General features: G+C 34.9%; 1 protein-coding gene across 1 annotated transcript in view; it reads right to left on the reverse strand.

Annotated features, from left to right (window-relative positions):
- The window catches only part of ADGRV1 (adhesion G protein-coupled receptor V1), a 487,139-nt gene that overhangs the window by 346,947 nt on the left and 125,448 nt on the right, over nt 1-14,744 (reverse strand). Inside the window, exons 53-58 of the mRNA XM_036925534.2 lie at nt 13,718-13,973; nt 12,123-12,325; nt 10,828-11,004; nt 10,302-10,484; nt 8,227-8,406; nt 4,802-4,966 (exon numbers count right to left, since the gene is read on the reverse strand). Of these exons, the coding sequence (XP_036781429.2) occupies nt 4,802-4,966; nt 8,227-8,406; nt 10,302-10,484; nt 10,828-11,004; nt 12,123-12,325; nt 13,718-13,973 (1,164 nt within the window). The remainder of the gene's footprint in view (nt 1-4,801; nt 4,967-8,226; nt 8,407-10,301; nt 10,485-10,827; nt 11,005-12,122; nt 12,326-13,717; nt 13,974-14,744) is intronic.

Genomic DNA, 14,744 nt, shown 5'->3' on the forward strand with positions numbered 1-14,744 from the left:
AATGCTCTCATTAATGGAAAAATGTTCATGTCCATAAGCATTTTTAAAAGGATTTTTTAAGAATGTGTCCTTTTCATCCCCTAGAATTATGTGTTGCTTCTGCAGAGAATTACTATAAAAAGTTTAGCTCTGACGACAAATTCCATTTAAGTTCTTAATCGGAACAAGGGAAAAAATTAAACACAACCTCTAAATGTACTGAAAATTTTCAACCACTGAACGTCCAATCTCTTAAAGAGAGCTAAATGGTCACTGCGTGATATAGAGACCAAGGTCATAGATTTAATACTTACAAAGTTTACTATCTATTTTGACTCTGCTCTCTACCCATTCCTGCTTCCTACCCATTCCTCCCACAAGATCCTTCCATGGATCTCGAGTACTCACTATTATTCCTTTCTTCTCTAGTCTAACACTCAACTCAGTAATATCTTGGAACATTTCTTAAGTTTTCAGTGGCAGCTGTAAGTGAAGGAATAGAGGAAAGCAAATGCACAGAGGACAACTCGATTAATACTGTGAGACATAAACATCGCAGACATTTTTATCTTTATCTTCTTTGCACACTGATAAATCAACTCCAATGTATCCTATGCATCATTGATTTTCTACAGTTTGAATTCTGCTGTTTATTGATTCTCATGTATATCTTAATTCTAAAATTGCATTTTTTCTTTGGGATTTTTAATATTAAAAAGCATTATTTTAATCTCTTCACTCAAGTTATTCTCCCTTCATAGTTTCTTATTTCTGTTGATTATTTCTTAAATTTTTTAAAGAGGTTCTAGGAAAATATATACTTCCTACTGCACATCTTATTAAAATGTACTCGCGGAAAAATCATGGGATGCAGTGAAATCACTCCTATTCTTTTTATTCTCCACATACTGTGAATTGTGTGTCTTAGCTACAAAATCATTCTTTAGGATAGAGGCATGTATGTCAGAGCTGGGTATACAGGAACAATGGAGCTTAATGCAGTTATACTCCAGTAAGAACACAAGAACAATACAGAAACTATGGAATTAATGCAGTTGTACATGAAACATGACAGGTTGGCAAACAAAGAACTAGATGGAGAGGATCAAATCCAGAGTGATCTACAATCTCATCACTCTTGAAGCACTCAGTACTCTGAAAAAGGATGGCCTTACTCTTTGGGGGAAAAGATTGTCATCTTAGTATGGATATCTTGCTTAAACCCGGAAAATCTTCCTAATCATCTGGGAATGGGATCTACCAATTAGATTCTATAACTGGGAAATTACTGCTCATTATTACTGAGGAAAATATGGAAATTTGAAAGTAATATCTAAATTCTAAATTCTTTTCATGCCAGATGAGGAGTTTTCAGATCATGACTATCACATGTGATCCTGATGTTTTTTGAATCATCACATATCAGAATATGAGAAATGAGTAGATGAAGTATCTGTGACACTTGGCTTAAGATCATTAATGACATTAACGTAACCAGCACCTTGAAAATGGTGGCAGAATATCTAGGTGGCAAATGGAATGCCGGAGGGCATTACTAATTAATTTCTTAATCACCTATCAGGCAACTGAAAAAAACAAAGGCATTTGCTTCTGTGTTTGGTGTAGAAAGGTCAACAAACTGCAAACGAAGTAGATGTGGACCACGCAGTATTGGGGTTACCTGATTTTTACACATTCAACTCTCATTCCTTCGGAAAACCACCTACAGAGCTTATACTCTAATTGTTTTCTATTTCATATGTGGAAATTCTTTTCAGACTTTGTGCATCTCCTATAACTAATTCCATACAGGTTTTTACATTTATTTGGCTAGAATGACAAATCTTTTACAGTTTTCAGTATTTTCTCTTTTACTGGTTATTTCTAATCATTTCTTATTTTGTGAGGTTATTTTTTGTCCTTGTTTTTTACTTATTCATCTAATCTATTGTTTTTCTGGTTTTTAACTAATTTTCTCTGCTTTCACCTTTACTAATTTTAAAAGACGTATGCAAACATGACTCTAAGACAAAAATGATTAAAAGAAAACAAATCTAGACTCTCCATTTTCTTCTCTTGTAATCTATTTGTCTATCCCACAGCCAGTATCACACTGCTTTATTTACCTTAGCTAAGTATTGTCCTAAATTAGGATAAGCAAGACTACCCTCTGTGTTCTTTATGAGTTCTTGGTCTTTTGAAATATATATTTCTATACTTATTTTTAAAATAAGCTTGTTAATTCTCCTTCATACGTTCATCCCTACATCCAGAAACAGAGTTGAGAGTCTGATTGTTAATAGCACTTTGCTCTTGGTAAAATTGGGGTTATTCATAGTGAAACTCTGTGCTCAGATTAACTGGGCACCATATTCTCCTTCCCCTAAATTCTTTAGGTTATTAAGAGCTGGCCAAGGAGCAGAGAAGGAGGAGGGAGCTGGGCGGAGATAGGAAACCCAGCAAAATCACCCCAGAAAGAGCTATTTGATGCTCCAGTCAAGGTCTGCCTGGCTAGTGTTGACAAAACATAAACAAATACAACATTTCCAACCATTCTACTGGGTTTGGGAAAGAATCATCATCTTCAGGAGTCATAAAAAACAATTACTTGGACAGAGAGATCTTGATCCTCTTCAAAGTTATCAACTGTGGGAGGCTGGAACACACAGATGGCTTGTAATGTGCTTTCCATTTTTAAATGATTTATTTTGATTCAGTTTTTGACTGGGTAAAACACTACCTCAACCATTTTTTTCGAAGTGTTATGTGGATGTTAAAAATTCTTAGTGTCTATAAGTTTGAGATTGGTTTTCTGCTACTATGGTACACAGTATTTTGACGCAGTATAGAAGTTCTGCATCACACTTGTTTTTTAACTAAAGTATAGTTGATATACAGCTTTGCATATTTTTTTCCAGTTCTTTTTATTGGAATAAAGTTGACATGCAATCTTATAGAGGTTTCAGATGTACAACAGAGTGACTCAGTAATTACATACCCTATCTGGTGCAGCCACGGTGAGTGTAGTTACCCCGTTACCATATCGAGATATTACAGTGTTATTGGTTATATTCTCTATGTCATACTTCTATTCCTTTGACTAGCTTATTTTAATATTTGCAGTTTGCACCTCTATCCCCTTCACCTATTTCACACTTCCTCCTAGCCCCCTCCCTATAATAAACAATGGTCAGTTGTCATACAATTTTATATTGGTTTCAAGTATACAACATAATGATTTCACAGTTATCTACATTACTAAATGCTCATCTCAGTAAGTATAATTACTATCTGTCAACATAGAAGAATATTACACTATTGTTGACTATATTGTCTATGCTGTACTTTCATCCCTAATGACTAATTTACCACCGTTTCTTAAAACATCTTTTTCTTCATTACAGAAGAGAAACATTTTGCAGTTTTCTCATCCATTTTTTCTTCATACTTACATGTTTTTTCTGTCTCGATAATTGTGGCTACTTCTCATCATCCTTGAAATGAATGTGTTTTCTGCCAAAATAAGACTTGTTTGGGGTCTTTTAAACATGCCTGGGATTGACTCAGTTCCTTCTAATCTAAAAATTGAACTGTTTTTGTCAACTCAGGAAAATTTTACCCTAATCAAGGAATCAGCTGTTAAGGATAAAACTCCTCTCACTGTCAATACTCCAGGAAGAGGTATGTCAATAATCACCGGAAGTTTCCCTAACATCACCTAATTCCCAGAAGGTCAGGCTTGGGTCTCAAGAAGGGAATCAGAATAACCCACGTTCTGTGTAATGCTCAAAATGAAGAGCTCCAAGGTGTATATGGAGACTGAAATGTAAGTAATTTGTAAATTTTAGCTAAAGGAGACTTCATTCTTATAGGGGAAGAAATACAGGAACATTATTGAGTTTAATTATTTGAAACGACCACTTTGTAGAGCAAAATGGTCAAAGAGCAGCAATTCCATATGGCTTGACCTAATAATTCCTGTAAACATGTAAATAGGTATAGAGCTACCACACAAGGATATGTTTAACGCTATTTAAGTCAGAAGAGAAGGTTTCAGAGAGGAGGTGACATAAGACCAACAAGAGGAGGAAACAACACCTGGGTAGCAGCAAGCTCTGAAATGGCATAGGGTATTCTGAGGATTGTAAGGAGATTGCTATCACTGAGGCACAAATGAAGAAAATTAAGCAGTGAGGGAAGAAAAGGTGCAGGGACAGCCAGGATTGCCTCATGAGAGGCTTCAGGAACCACTATGGAGCTTGAACTCCTGTGGTTAAGAGGAAGTCACTGGATCATTTTAAGCAGGAGGTGGCAGAATGTGATATTCCTTACAGGAAGATAACCTTATCAGTGGCATGGATAATGGATAGAAAAGGCGAAAGACTTGCAATGGGAATATTAATTAAAAGACTACCCAAGAAATGAGAGGGCATGGACTATCACAGCCATGATAGAGAAAGAGGAACAGAAAGGTATTTAAAAGAGAAAATTGACCAGACTCAGTGGTTAAATATATGTACAGAACAGGAGAGATGGGGATGGAACCCAGATGGCTGACTTGGCTAATGGTTTTGCCCTCAACTAGGAGAGGAAATGTTGAAACAGGAGTAGTTTTGATGATGGGACAGGCAGTATCTGCATTAAATTTAATTTCAGACATCTAGGATTTTGTGTGTGTGTGTCTGTGATTTTCCCCATAATGCATATGATTTTTAAAAAATTCCAGACACAGTGAATACTGCCATATGAATTCATAAGCAATACTATAGAAAAGAAAATGACAAATTTAAAAAAACCTACAGAGTCCTGATGTTGACCATACCTCATCAAAATGAAGTGTCCCATTCAAAGGACTGAGATCACCTTTAGCTTTCTCATCTATGATCCACTGAAGGCCGATGGCTCCTTTTCCTCCTGGGGACCGGACAACTGTCAGTGTCACATATGAATCAGGGTCATCAGACAAAAGGGATTCATCAACCATTACCTGAAAGGAAGTAAATCCAGTAAGGTGAAAAAAGGAGCAGGAAAACCACAATCTTCTTTCTATACATGAAGACTGCAATTTTTGAATTTAGAACTTTGTTCATGGCATGTTACAATTATGTAGCAGAAAAAATATTTCACCAAACCCCATTTCCTTTTTGTCCTAGACACCCAGCTACATGGCATTTCCTAGCCTCTCTTGCAACCTGGGGGGCATGTGACTGAAAAAAAAGACTGACCAGGATATGGGTTAAAGTGAAATGGCTACTAAAAGTCTGGCCATCAACTTCCCACACAATGCTCGCTCCTCATTCCCCTTGTCCCCCTTTGCTGGGAGACCAGAGAGGACTCCCAGGACCTATGGGAGGACAGAGCCACAGACAGAAAGAGTCTGGTGCCCAAGATGCCAGTTGGAGAAGTGTCCATAAGACCCGAACACAGAACACTGGTGTAGGACTCCTGAATGAAGAAGAAACAAATCCTTATTATGTCAAGGAAGTCAGATTTGGGGGTTCTTTATTATGGCAACCAGGCTCCCTACATAAAACAGACCTCAACTGCCCTTTCAATGATCTATAGTTTGCAACTTTAGTTAAGTCCAAAACCAAGAGGTTTTATTAATCAGACATAAATAGAAAAGGAAATTCCCTAAGTTAATTTACCTGTACTGTTCATTTTTTACAGAAGATCCTTTATTAAGAGAGACCTGGTTCAACTGAATTACATATATTGACTCAGTGAAGCAAAGTCCAAAATGAGCCCATAATATCCACCAGTTAGGTAAATACAAAAGTATAATACAATGTTTTCCATTTTCAGGACAGACAGACCCTTAAACATCTAATAGTCTTGTTCTGTTTTTACATGAGATTTTGTACTGGTGCCAAGGGAAGAGATTTGGAATCAACTGGTATTTTTTGAGCTTCCATTATGTGTCAGTTCTGGCATATACTTTATGCTTCTGAGGACCCTTAGAACATCTTAAGAAATCTGAGGGATGGATATATTTTAAATTTGGAGAAGAGGAACCTGGAATCTAGTTCAGATGTATTGACTACATAACAAAGTGCTATTCATATCACTCCTCAGAGGCCAGAAATATTAAATAAGAAAGAAAACAACTGAGAAAGAAAAAGCCCATTATAAACAAATTGCATATGTAAGTCCTTTTTGATTCCAGAGATAACATTTTAGTATAGGTTCACAAGCAGATTCCCATGAGTCTCTGTACTTTGTAATTACTTTGGTAACCTTATCACCCTGACCTTGTGAGAAACTCATTAATTCTGACAGATTTATACTAACAATCTCTTCTCAATATTCAGTTCTGAATCTCATCGGATTCACCAAATAATGCTAACAAAATGTTCACAGTATGCACAATATTGTATATCTTAGACATAATTAAAAGATACAATTCATGGTATCAAGAAGCTTTGGCAGTAAGAAAGAATGGATATGAAGAAAATAACTACAAAGGACTGAGCAACACTCCTACTTCTGCCAAAAATAAAATTTGCAAGACCCCTACTGAGTGCAAAGCCTAGTTCTAAGTACTTTATATATATCAACTCATTTGCCCCTCACGACAAGACTTAGGAGAAATAACACAGTAGGGAATGGGTGACCTAACTCTTACTTCTAGACTGTAAGACAAATTGGAAATTTAAGATTATTAAAATAAGATATGAGATTCCAGAATACAGGTGCAGTAGAGTTTATGACAGGAGTTAAGATAAAATGAACAAAGAAGTTATGTATGAATGGTAACATGACTCTTCATTTTTCCTAACAGTGAGACAAAGTTACTAACATACTAATGACAGAGTCCAAACGTGTGTGATGAGGTTAAAGCAGAAATATTATAAGGTTTCACTAACTGAAGATTTGACTAAAACTCTGAACCTTTTATCTAACCTCAGAAGCTAACAGACATTTTACAAAAATTAAATTATGTATTTACACGTACTGAAATATTTTTCTTTGCACATATGCTGAGAACGAAAGCCTGGATAGAAATACAAGAAAATATTAATGATGTCTATCTCAGGCTAGTCATATTAAGAAGACTTTTACTCTCTTCTTTATATAGTTTTGTGTTTCCCAGACTTTTCATGTTGCCTAGGTAACATTCACGGCTACTCCTCTGTGAATCTATCACTCCTTACAACCACTTGTGTTAATTCCTTTCCCAAAGAAAAAAAAGAAATCTCTAGGCTAAAGAAGTAGAAGGATGTCTGTCCCTCTTATGGATCCCATTTTCTTATGAAACTGAAATTTCAATGGATCAAATCATTAAGCAATCATTAGTTTATTTAATTTTGGAGCATCTGGGAAGCCCAGACCTGATGGGAAAATTGTAGGTCTAGCCTTGCATCCAAAAGTACAGTAAAGCAAATGGGCATTAGACTAATTTGTTATTTTAAATGATCTATGGCGAACTACTGATTATATATTAGTGATCAAAAAAAAAGGAATGGTGACATATAGAGCTGGAAAAGCTGTTGTGGATATCAGAGTTACATAAATATTTTTATGATTATTATACCTTGGAATTCCCTTCAAAAGGTAAAGTCATAAAAATTATGACACCCACCGTGTACTTAATAACTATGATACAGTGTATAACATTTTTATATTTCTGATGTAGAGATAATTCAGTACTAGTCACCAAACCTGGCTGCATAAATGATTAAGCTTTTTTTTTTCTCCCTCAGTGGTTGAACCAATAATAATCAAGCTCTCTCTCTTCCAGGTCTTAGAAATAAATAGCCAAAAAGAAGTAAGAGAAAAGAAATGAAGAGAAACGGATGAGCTGGGGTGACTGTGGTGTTTTGTTTAATGAAGTTAGGGCAGAGCACCAGAAGGAGAGGCACTAAACACATCCTGGGGTGTAACACCCAGATCCGTAACAGAATTCCACATTGGGACCAGGATGACAACCTGGCAACAGGGCAGAGAGAGGACAGAATGGATGGACCAAAGTAGATCTTGATCTATTACACCCAATAGTTTTATTAAGAATCTGTTCCCCTTTATCACTGCCTGACAGAAGAGTTCTCATTACTAACAAATTGTGTGCACAAATTGGAGGATTGTTCCCTAATTTGACAGCCAACTTAAAACACCCTTCAGAAGAGAATTTTGAGGGAGAGGCGATGAAGAGTTTTCTTAAAAAAAAAAAAATGAAAGATACCTTCTACTAAAAATTACATAAAAAATTGGCCTGGGGAAACCCCCACCCCAATATATTTAACTTACAGTCTTTTCTTCAAATCCAAATATTCCAAATGGAGAATCATTTTGTGGAATAACAACAGTTACTCCAATATCATCACCAAGCCTGCCACCTCCAGCCACCCTGATTAAGGAGATATTGAACATTTCCATGAGTTCAAGTTCAGCATCATCAATTATGGTGATTTCTATCATTGCAGTAGCCTATGAAAGAAAACAAAGGAAGGAAGGAAAAGAGGGAGACAGGAAGGGAAGGAGGAAGTGTAAGATGGGAGGAGGACATAATGTAATCGCAATTTTGATCATATATATTTTAATTTGTTAGTTGAAACTTAGAAACACAGTACAAAAGAAAAAAAAGCAGTATTTTTTGCCTGTGATGTTCATAATACTATTTTAAATATTTATAGTATTTCAAAGTCAGAAATGTACAGTCTGTTATTCTCAAGATAGAGGAAATTACATATGTAATAAATGAAGCCTTATTCTTGAACAAAAATATTTAAAATGCCATGCAGGCTCTAATAACCATTGCAAAAACATAAATCTTGGTATAACCAGTATTAATATTACATGATATAAAATGATAGCATAGAAATGACCATGTCTTCTGTAATTAGTGTATAAATCCATTTGATTTCAAATACTGTTCTTATAAGGCAGGGGAAAAGAAAGGAAGAAAACCCAAATATTCTCTGTTCTTAGATGTTTATGATCAGGATTTAGTTCATTTGTCTGTGTCTAGGCTAAAAGTTTTTAGAGAACATGAATAGGTAAAACTTGGTCCAGCTTTTGATTTCACTATTGGTCATAAAAATATTCCAGCTGTATCTCCATACTTAAAATCTTTTTCCTGTATCCCAGAAGGCAATTCCACTACTGTAATATACACATTTACCAAAAATCTTCATAGTTTTTTTATCTCAATTCACCTAAAAAGTTCAATTTAGTAACAGAGAAAAGTGAGAAATCTGGGCATCACACTGAGGCAAAGACCCAAATCAAATGCTACAGAAAAGCTTATTAAAATGTCTGTACCTAAAATCTATACTGCAAAATAAGGAATACCTTCCCTATATATAGGATGCTAACCAAGAATAATATGATCTTAAGGATGCTGCTAAAGGATGGGACTTCAGCCTTGTGTACAGAATAAAGTGCTGCTAATTGAACTGAAGTTAGAAGGCTACTTCAATGAAAAAGCTACTTGTTTCTGCTTTTAATGTAAAAATCGGCATGTCCCCTCTTTTAGTAGGAAATGTTTTAAAGTTCTAAATTATTAAAAAATCATGATTTCAATTACTAACAATAACAGGCCTTTATGTGTAGGAAAATCCAGATCTATATGTTTATTTTTTAACAACATTTACTGCCCAACTAGGGGCAACTATGCAAATTTGTTCAGGCAAAATCAGACTTCATGTAGACAGCACACTGCTCTTTGAGGTTACTAACATTTTCATGGTTGTTCACAAGATTTTTCCACTTACTGATTTAGAAATTTATGAAAACATTTTATTCTTACAAATTAGAAATGGCCAGTGTGCAAAACTTTTAACTCTTAGGGAATATTTTGTAATTTCTAACACTGGTTGACCCAAAGCAAGATTATTTTTCTCTAATTTTTTCCAGTCTTAACTATTTGTTCCTTTTCTATTATTTTAGTCTTTTTTAATTATAAAAAATATTTTCGACGTTAAGTAATAAATGTGTACACTTTTAGTGCAATGTCTGTATTTATAAGCATTAAGAAATAAACAGAATAAAAGAACCTAGAAGTCACAGGAATAGTGTAGTTTATCAGGCATTTTTTTACATTCTTAGGCACGTCTAAGCCATATCCTCTTTTATAGCTTCTATTTAAAATAGAATCAGGTGGGGAAGTTCAGAAGAGGGTGAGACTCTTGCCTCTTCAAGTTCTCTTCCTTTGTCTATTAATAAATTATAGCACATTAATTAATAATAGTTCTGTTTAGCTTGACACAGAAGCAGAGTTTATTAATAAATTCAGCAATCACTAATGCACATTCATTTAACAGATGCCTATAAAATGTATGGTGCGCGACCAAAAGTCGCTGATATGTTCTTAACTAGCATACTTGTTTATCTGCAAATTCAAGAATCCCACGAGGTGGCTTAAAGTCTTCCAAGCCAGCACTGTCCAATGTTGCTTCCCAGTAAACATGTACTGCCCCAAAGCTTCCAGCCAGCCGGACTACAGGAACTTGAAGAACATTCAGGGGTGGAGGCACCTCATAGGCAGTAATAACTCCACCCACATCCTGTAAATAAAGAATATAAGTTGAAACGCAAGATAAAAGTAACATCTTATGTCATAACGTTCTATTTGTTATTTCTTCTTGTATTTCAAAGTAGAAATCAACAGATACAATTATGCATAATAGGTCTTCAGAATTCTTGTATTTAAATTTAATGAAAATAAATGTGCTTAGTCTTCATCTAGCTCCAAGAAAACTAAGCATTGGTTTATAAGATAAATTTTGAGACATATATTTGTAGCTATATACAAGTAAAACCAATTATTTTGCTAAAAATACATAACACTGACCAAATTAACAGGGACAAGCTTCTGTGCTACAATAAATACATTAAAGTTCATCTCACTCTAGTAATATGAAACTTAAAAATTCCTCTGGGATCATCATTTTCTTCAATCATTATCTCAGCTATTTCCATCCCAGGCCTCCGCACACTTGGCTGTCCTACAGAGAAGTCAGAGTTCATCAGATACACCTCGGTAATGTTGACAATAAATCCTTCCTCCAACTCGGGAGCATTATCCTGGTAAGGAGAGTTGGGGGAAAGATACAGCATTTTACTTTATAAATATATTGAACTTGCAATGGAAACCTGATATTTTTCAGTAAGGAATAAAGATCCACAGGAATGGGCAGCTCTATCACACATAAAAGATTCCATTTTATATTTTAATATATTCCTCCTGACAACTTCAGACTCATTTGAAGCCTCATAACAGCACTGGCAAGTAAAATAATTTTTAAAAATCTATCATACAATTTTCACCATATCCTATTGAATAAATTTTACACATATAATACCCCCACCCCAAATTTAGAAGAAATGGCAAATGCTATATACATCTTAAAAGGAGAGCTCTAGACTTGTAAATCTAGACATAATCCTACATTTTAATTAACTTTTTAAAAAATTACAGTAACAAGAAATTTCAAAGAAAAGGAAACATCCATTCTGCCCCATTCTTCATGTCTATCACAGAATGCCCTCTCCAGAAGCCACTTCTTCTAATACCACTATTAGCAACACTTGACACTATTTAATAATATATGTAAATGTTAATATTATATATAACAGAAATGCAACATTTAGTTATAACATTATTGACACTACTAACCACTTTCAGTTTCTTCTGTATCATTACAAATAGACACACATATTCTCTTTATACAAATAAAAGAGAAAGAGAGGGAGAGCACTAACACCAGACCTGAACCATCGGAAGATTAATCTTGATTCAAGTAATCACATCATGAAATGAAAATACTGCCCTATCGAACCAACAATAAAAATAACCAGACAGATTTGGGCACTGTATTCATTCAGTCATTAGTTTAAAACAACAACCAACAAAACAGTGGATCCGATCACATGTAATCAATCCAAATTCAATGATTCAAAGTTCACTAAAAAAATACTCCAATTCAAAAATAAATACAAATAATTAATTCATCTGTTATTTTTACCAGTCATTAATATCCACTCATCATTAAATATTAGGATGGCTGGGAGAATTAGAGTACTCACATTTTTACATTTTAAAGTATTCTTTTTAAAGATTTCTGCCTCCAAGAGCATCACATTTTTATCTTTAAGAGTATTTTTCTTTATTTTACATCATATCCACTGCAGCCTCCACTCACCGGCAAAATGGCAACTTTGACATAAGTTTCCTTGATGCTTTCTTTCATTGCTATTATTGTTTCTTGCAGTATATAATCTTCATTCTCAGTAGCTTGATTACTGATGTGCAGTAAGAAATTGGGCTTAGCTATCACATGAATGGCAATGTCCCCAAGTAGTCCTTTATCTCGAACAATTGGTAACTGAAGAATGGTGGTGTTGTCTGAGAGACAGACATGTCTCAAGTAAGTAAGCTGTTCTATTGCTCGCCCATTCCAAGCACTTAGGGTGGAATGTTCTGCACTATCCCTTTTAGACAGTTAAGGGAAAAGATAATACAAAGACAGTGGATACTCCCAAGGAGTATTTCTGGGCTTTGACCCCTGTCCCCAGAGTTGTGCTGAGAAATCGCCATACAGTCCTAGCATTATAACCTAGTTCTAGATTCCCACATCTGGCTCTCTAATGCATCCTCCCTATGTTGCACCTATCAGGCACTTTAACAAAAACTGCTAAAAATCTTAGGAAAGTGCATAGGTGCAGGTTGACAGAGGTGCCAAGTACAAATGCTAAAATGATTCTCTGCAAATCAAAAATTAAGCACAGTCATCATTTAATAACTAACCATTAGAAGAAAAGCAGTTTTGTTCTTGCAGTGAGGCGCCAATCACAAGGCTCAAACTAATTCACAGCACCTATTTTTTAATTTCATTTCTTATGTTTTTAAATTTTAATTTGCCATAAATAGGAAAAAAATTCTTGCCCATTTTCCCTACTGGTCTGTGAGTTTCTAATGACCAAATACACAGAAATGTGACCGTGCCACAATTTCTGGCACTTACTAGGCATGTTTGTTGAATGATTTAGTGAACAGATCACTTTAAGTCCTACTGCTTCTGTTCCCATATAAAAGCCCAGGAGCATAATCACATGTTATTTTTTTCCCCCATCAACTACTTAAACAAAGGTCCTTGAAACATGTCCATGTTCCTATCAGAAAACATTAAAGCCTTCATGTACTATATTCTAGATACATACATATTATATATAATCTTTATTCACATAAATCAAATTATCTTTATCTACAAAAATGTATCCCACAGCTGATTTAAAAAGTTATTTAGGCAAAAATTTCAGCACTAAACTCAAAGGGAATAGGAGGTAACCACTTACACTTCACAGAAAAAAATATTATTCTAATTACTGCTTTGGATTTAACAATTAACACCTTGAGTACCATGTACATTTTATTGTGTTGCTCACTGTTCCCTGTAACTATTGAAAACCTGTAGAGAGAAAATCTGAAGAAAGAGAACAGATAAAGGATGAAAAAGAGAAAGTAAAATAAAAACCAGTCACTTCTACTGCAATGACTAAAATATTAATATTTCTCTTAGGATAATTAATGTCTCAAAAAAGCAAAAGTACTTCCTATAGCATTATTGCTGTGTGATCATATGACCAGAGCATTTAACAGACAGACAGAAAGAAAACAGGATTGAGTATGACCCATCAAACTGAAAAACATCATCTAAAAAGAGAAATTTATATTCCTAGTAAATATCAGATTCATCCAATAAAACTTAATAGAACCTGAAAAATATTTAACATTTACCTTTAGGCTCTGCCACTCTAATGAAGAGTGACTCAGCATGCCAGCCCACCAAGCCATACGGTGAGTCATTGGGCAGAGTGGTTACCACTGACTTGGCTCTTTGCTGATCGATAGTGGCACCTTTTGAGGGGTCCTCAACCCCTTCCGTGGTCATATGGATGAGCGTTATGATCACAACCTCTGATAACTCAGGTACATCATCAGCAAGAATAGTCAGAGTGATTGTAGACAGTGCCTGGCCTTCAGAAAATGAAATCTAAAATTTTAAAGGAAGATTTTATTTATTTTATAATCATCATCATGCAATAAGAATATCAAAAGGTTAGATTTTATTTTAATACTAGCCACAACTTAAACAAGAGATATTTAAGTAACACAATATAATTCTATAAATCACTCAAATGCCTCTTATGTTAAAAGTGGAAGACTTAGAAAAAAAGGAAAATATTAAAACTTAACCTAATAAAACATGTAGCCAAAGTGTCGTGTCTATTAAAATATAGAGTACATAGTTTCTATGAGTCTAAATTCTAGGTACCATTTATTTTTTTAAAAATCTACAAAAATAAAAGATGGCAAAGTAATTTAAATGTTTTTCTTCACAAAATTTTTGCCATGATTGTTATTTCCTTTGGCTAAGCTCTAAATAGATGTATGACTTACAATGTGTCACCCAGAAGAGAGGTAGAGAAAGAAAGAGACACAGATCAGAGTGCCTCTCTCCACCTGCGTGTCTCTATTGTCTGAAGAGTCAAGGCCCAATTTGCTAACAAGCATCTGAAACCCTTTCAGTCAGGGCGTCCAACTGCTTCTTCAATGTCATTGCCCATTACTCTCCACCTCATATCCTGTTGTCCAGCAATATGGCTACAAACCATTTACAAGTATTCCAACTAGCACTGCAGGCCTATTTTGCCAACACTCATCTCTCTACCTACAAAAGGCACTTGAGGATAAACACAAGAGCTTTATTAATATAATCTGGGGTCAGAAAACTACTGTCCTCTGGCCAAATCCATTTTTTTGT

The sequence above is a fragment of the Manis pentadactyla genome, chromosome 2 (assembly GCF_030020395.1).
Source record: "Manis pentadactyla isolate mManPen7 chromosome 2, mManPen7.hap1, whole genome shotgun sequence".
NCBI classification, from domain to species: Eukaryota; Metazoa; Chordata; class Mammalia; order Pholidota; family Manidae; genus Manis; species Manis pentadactyla.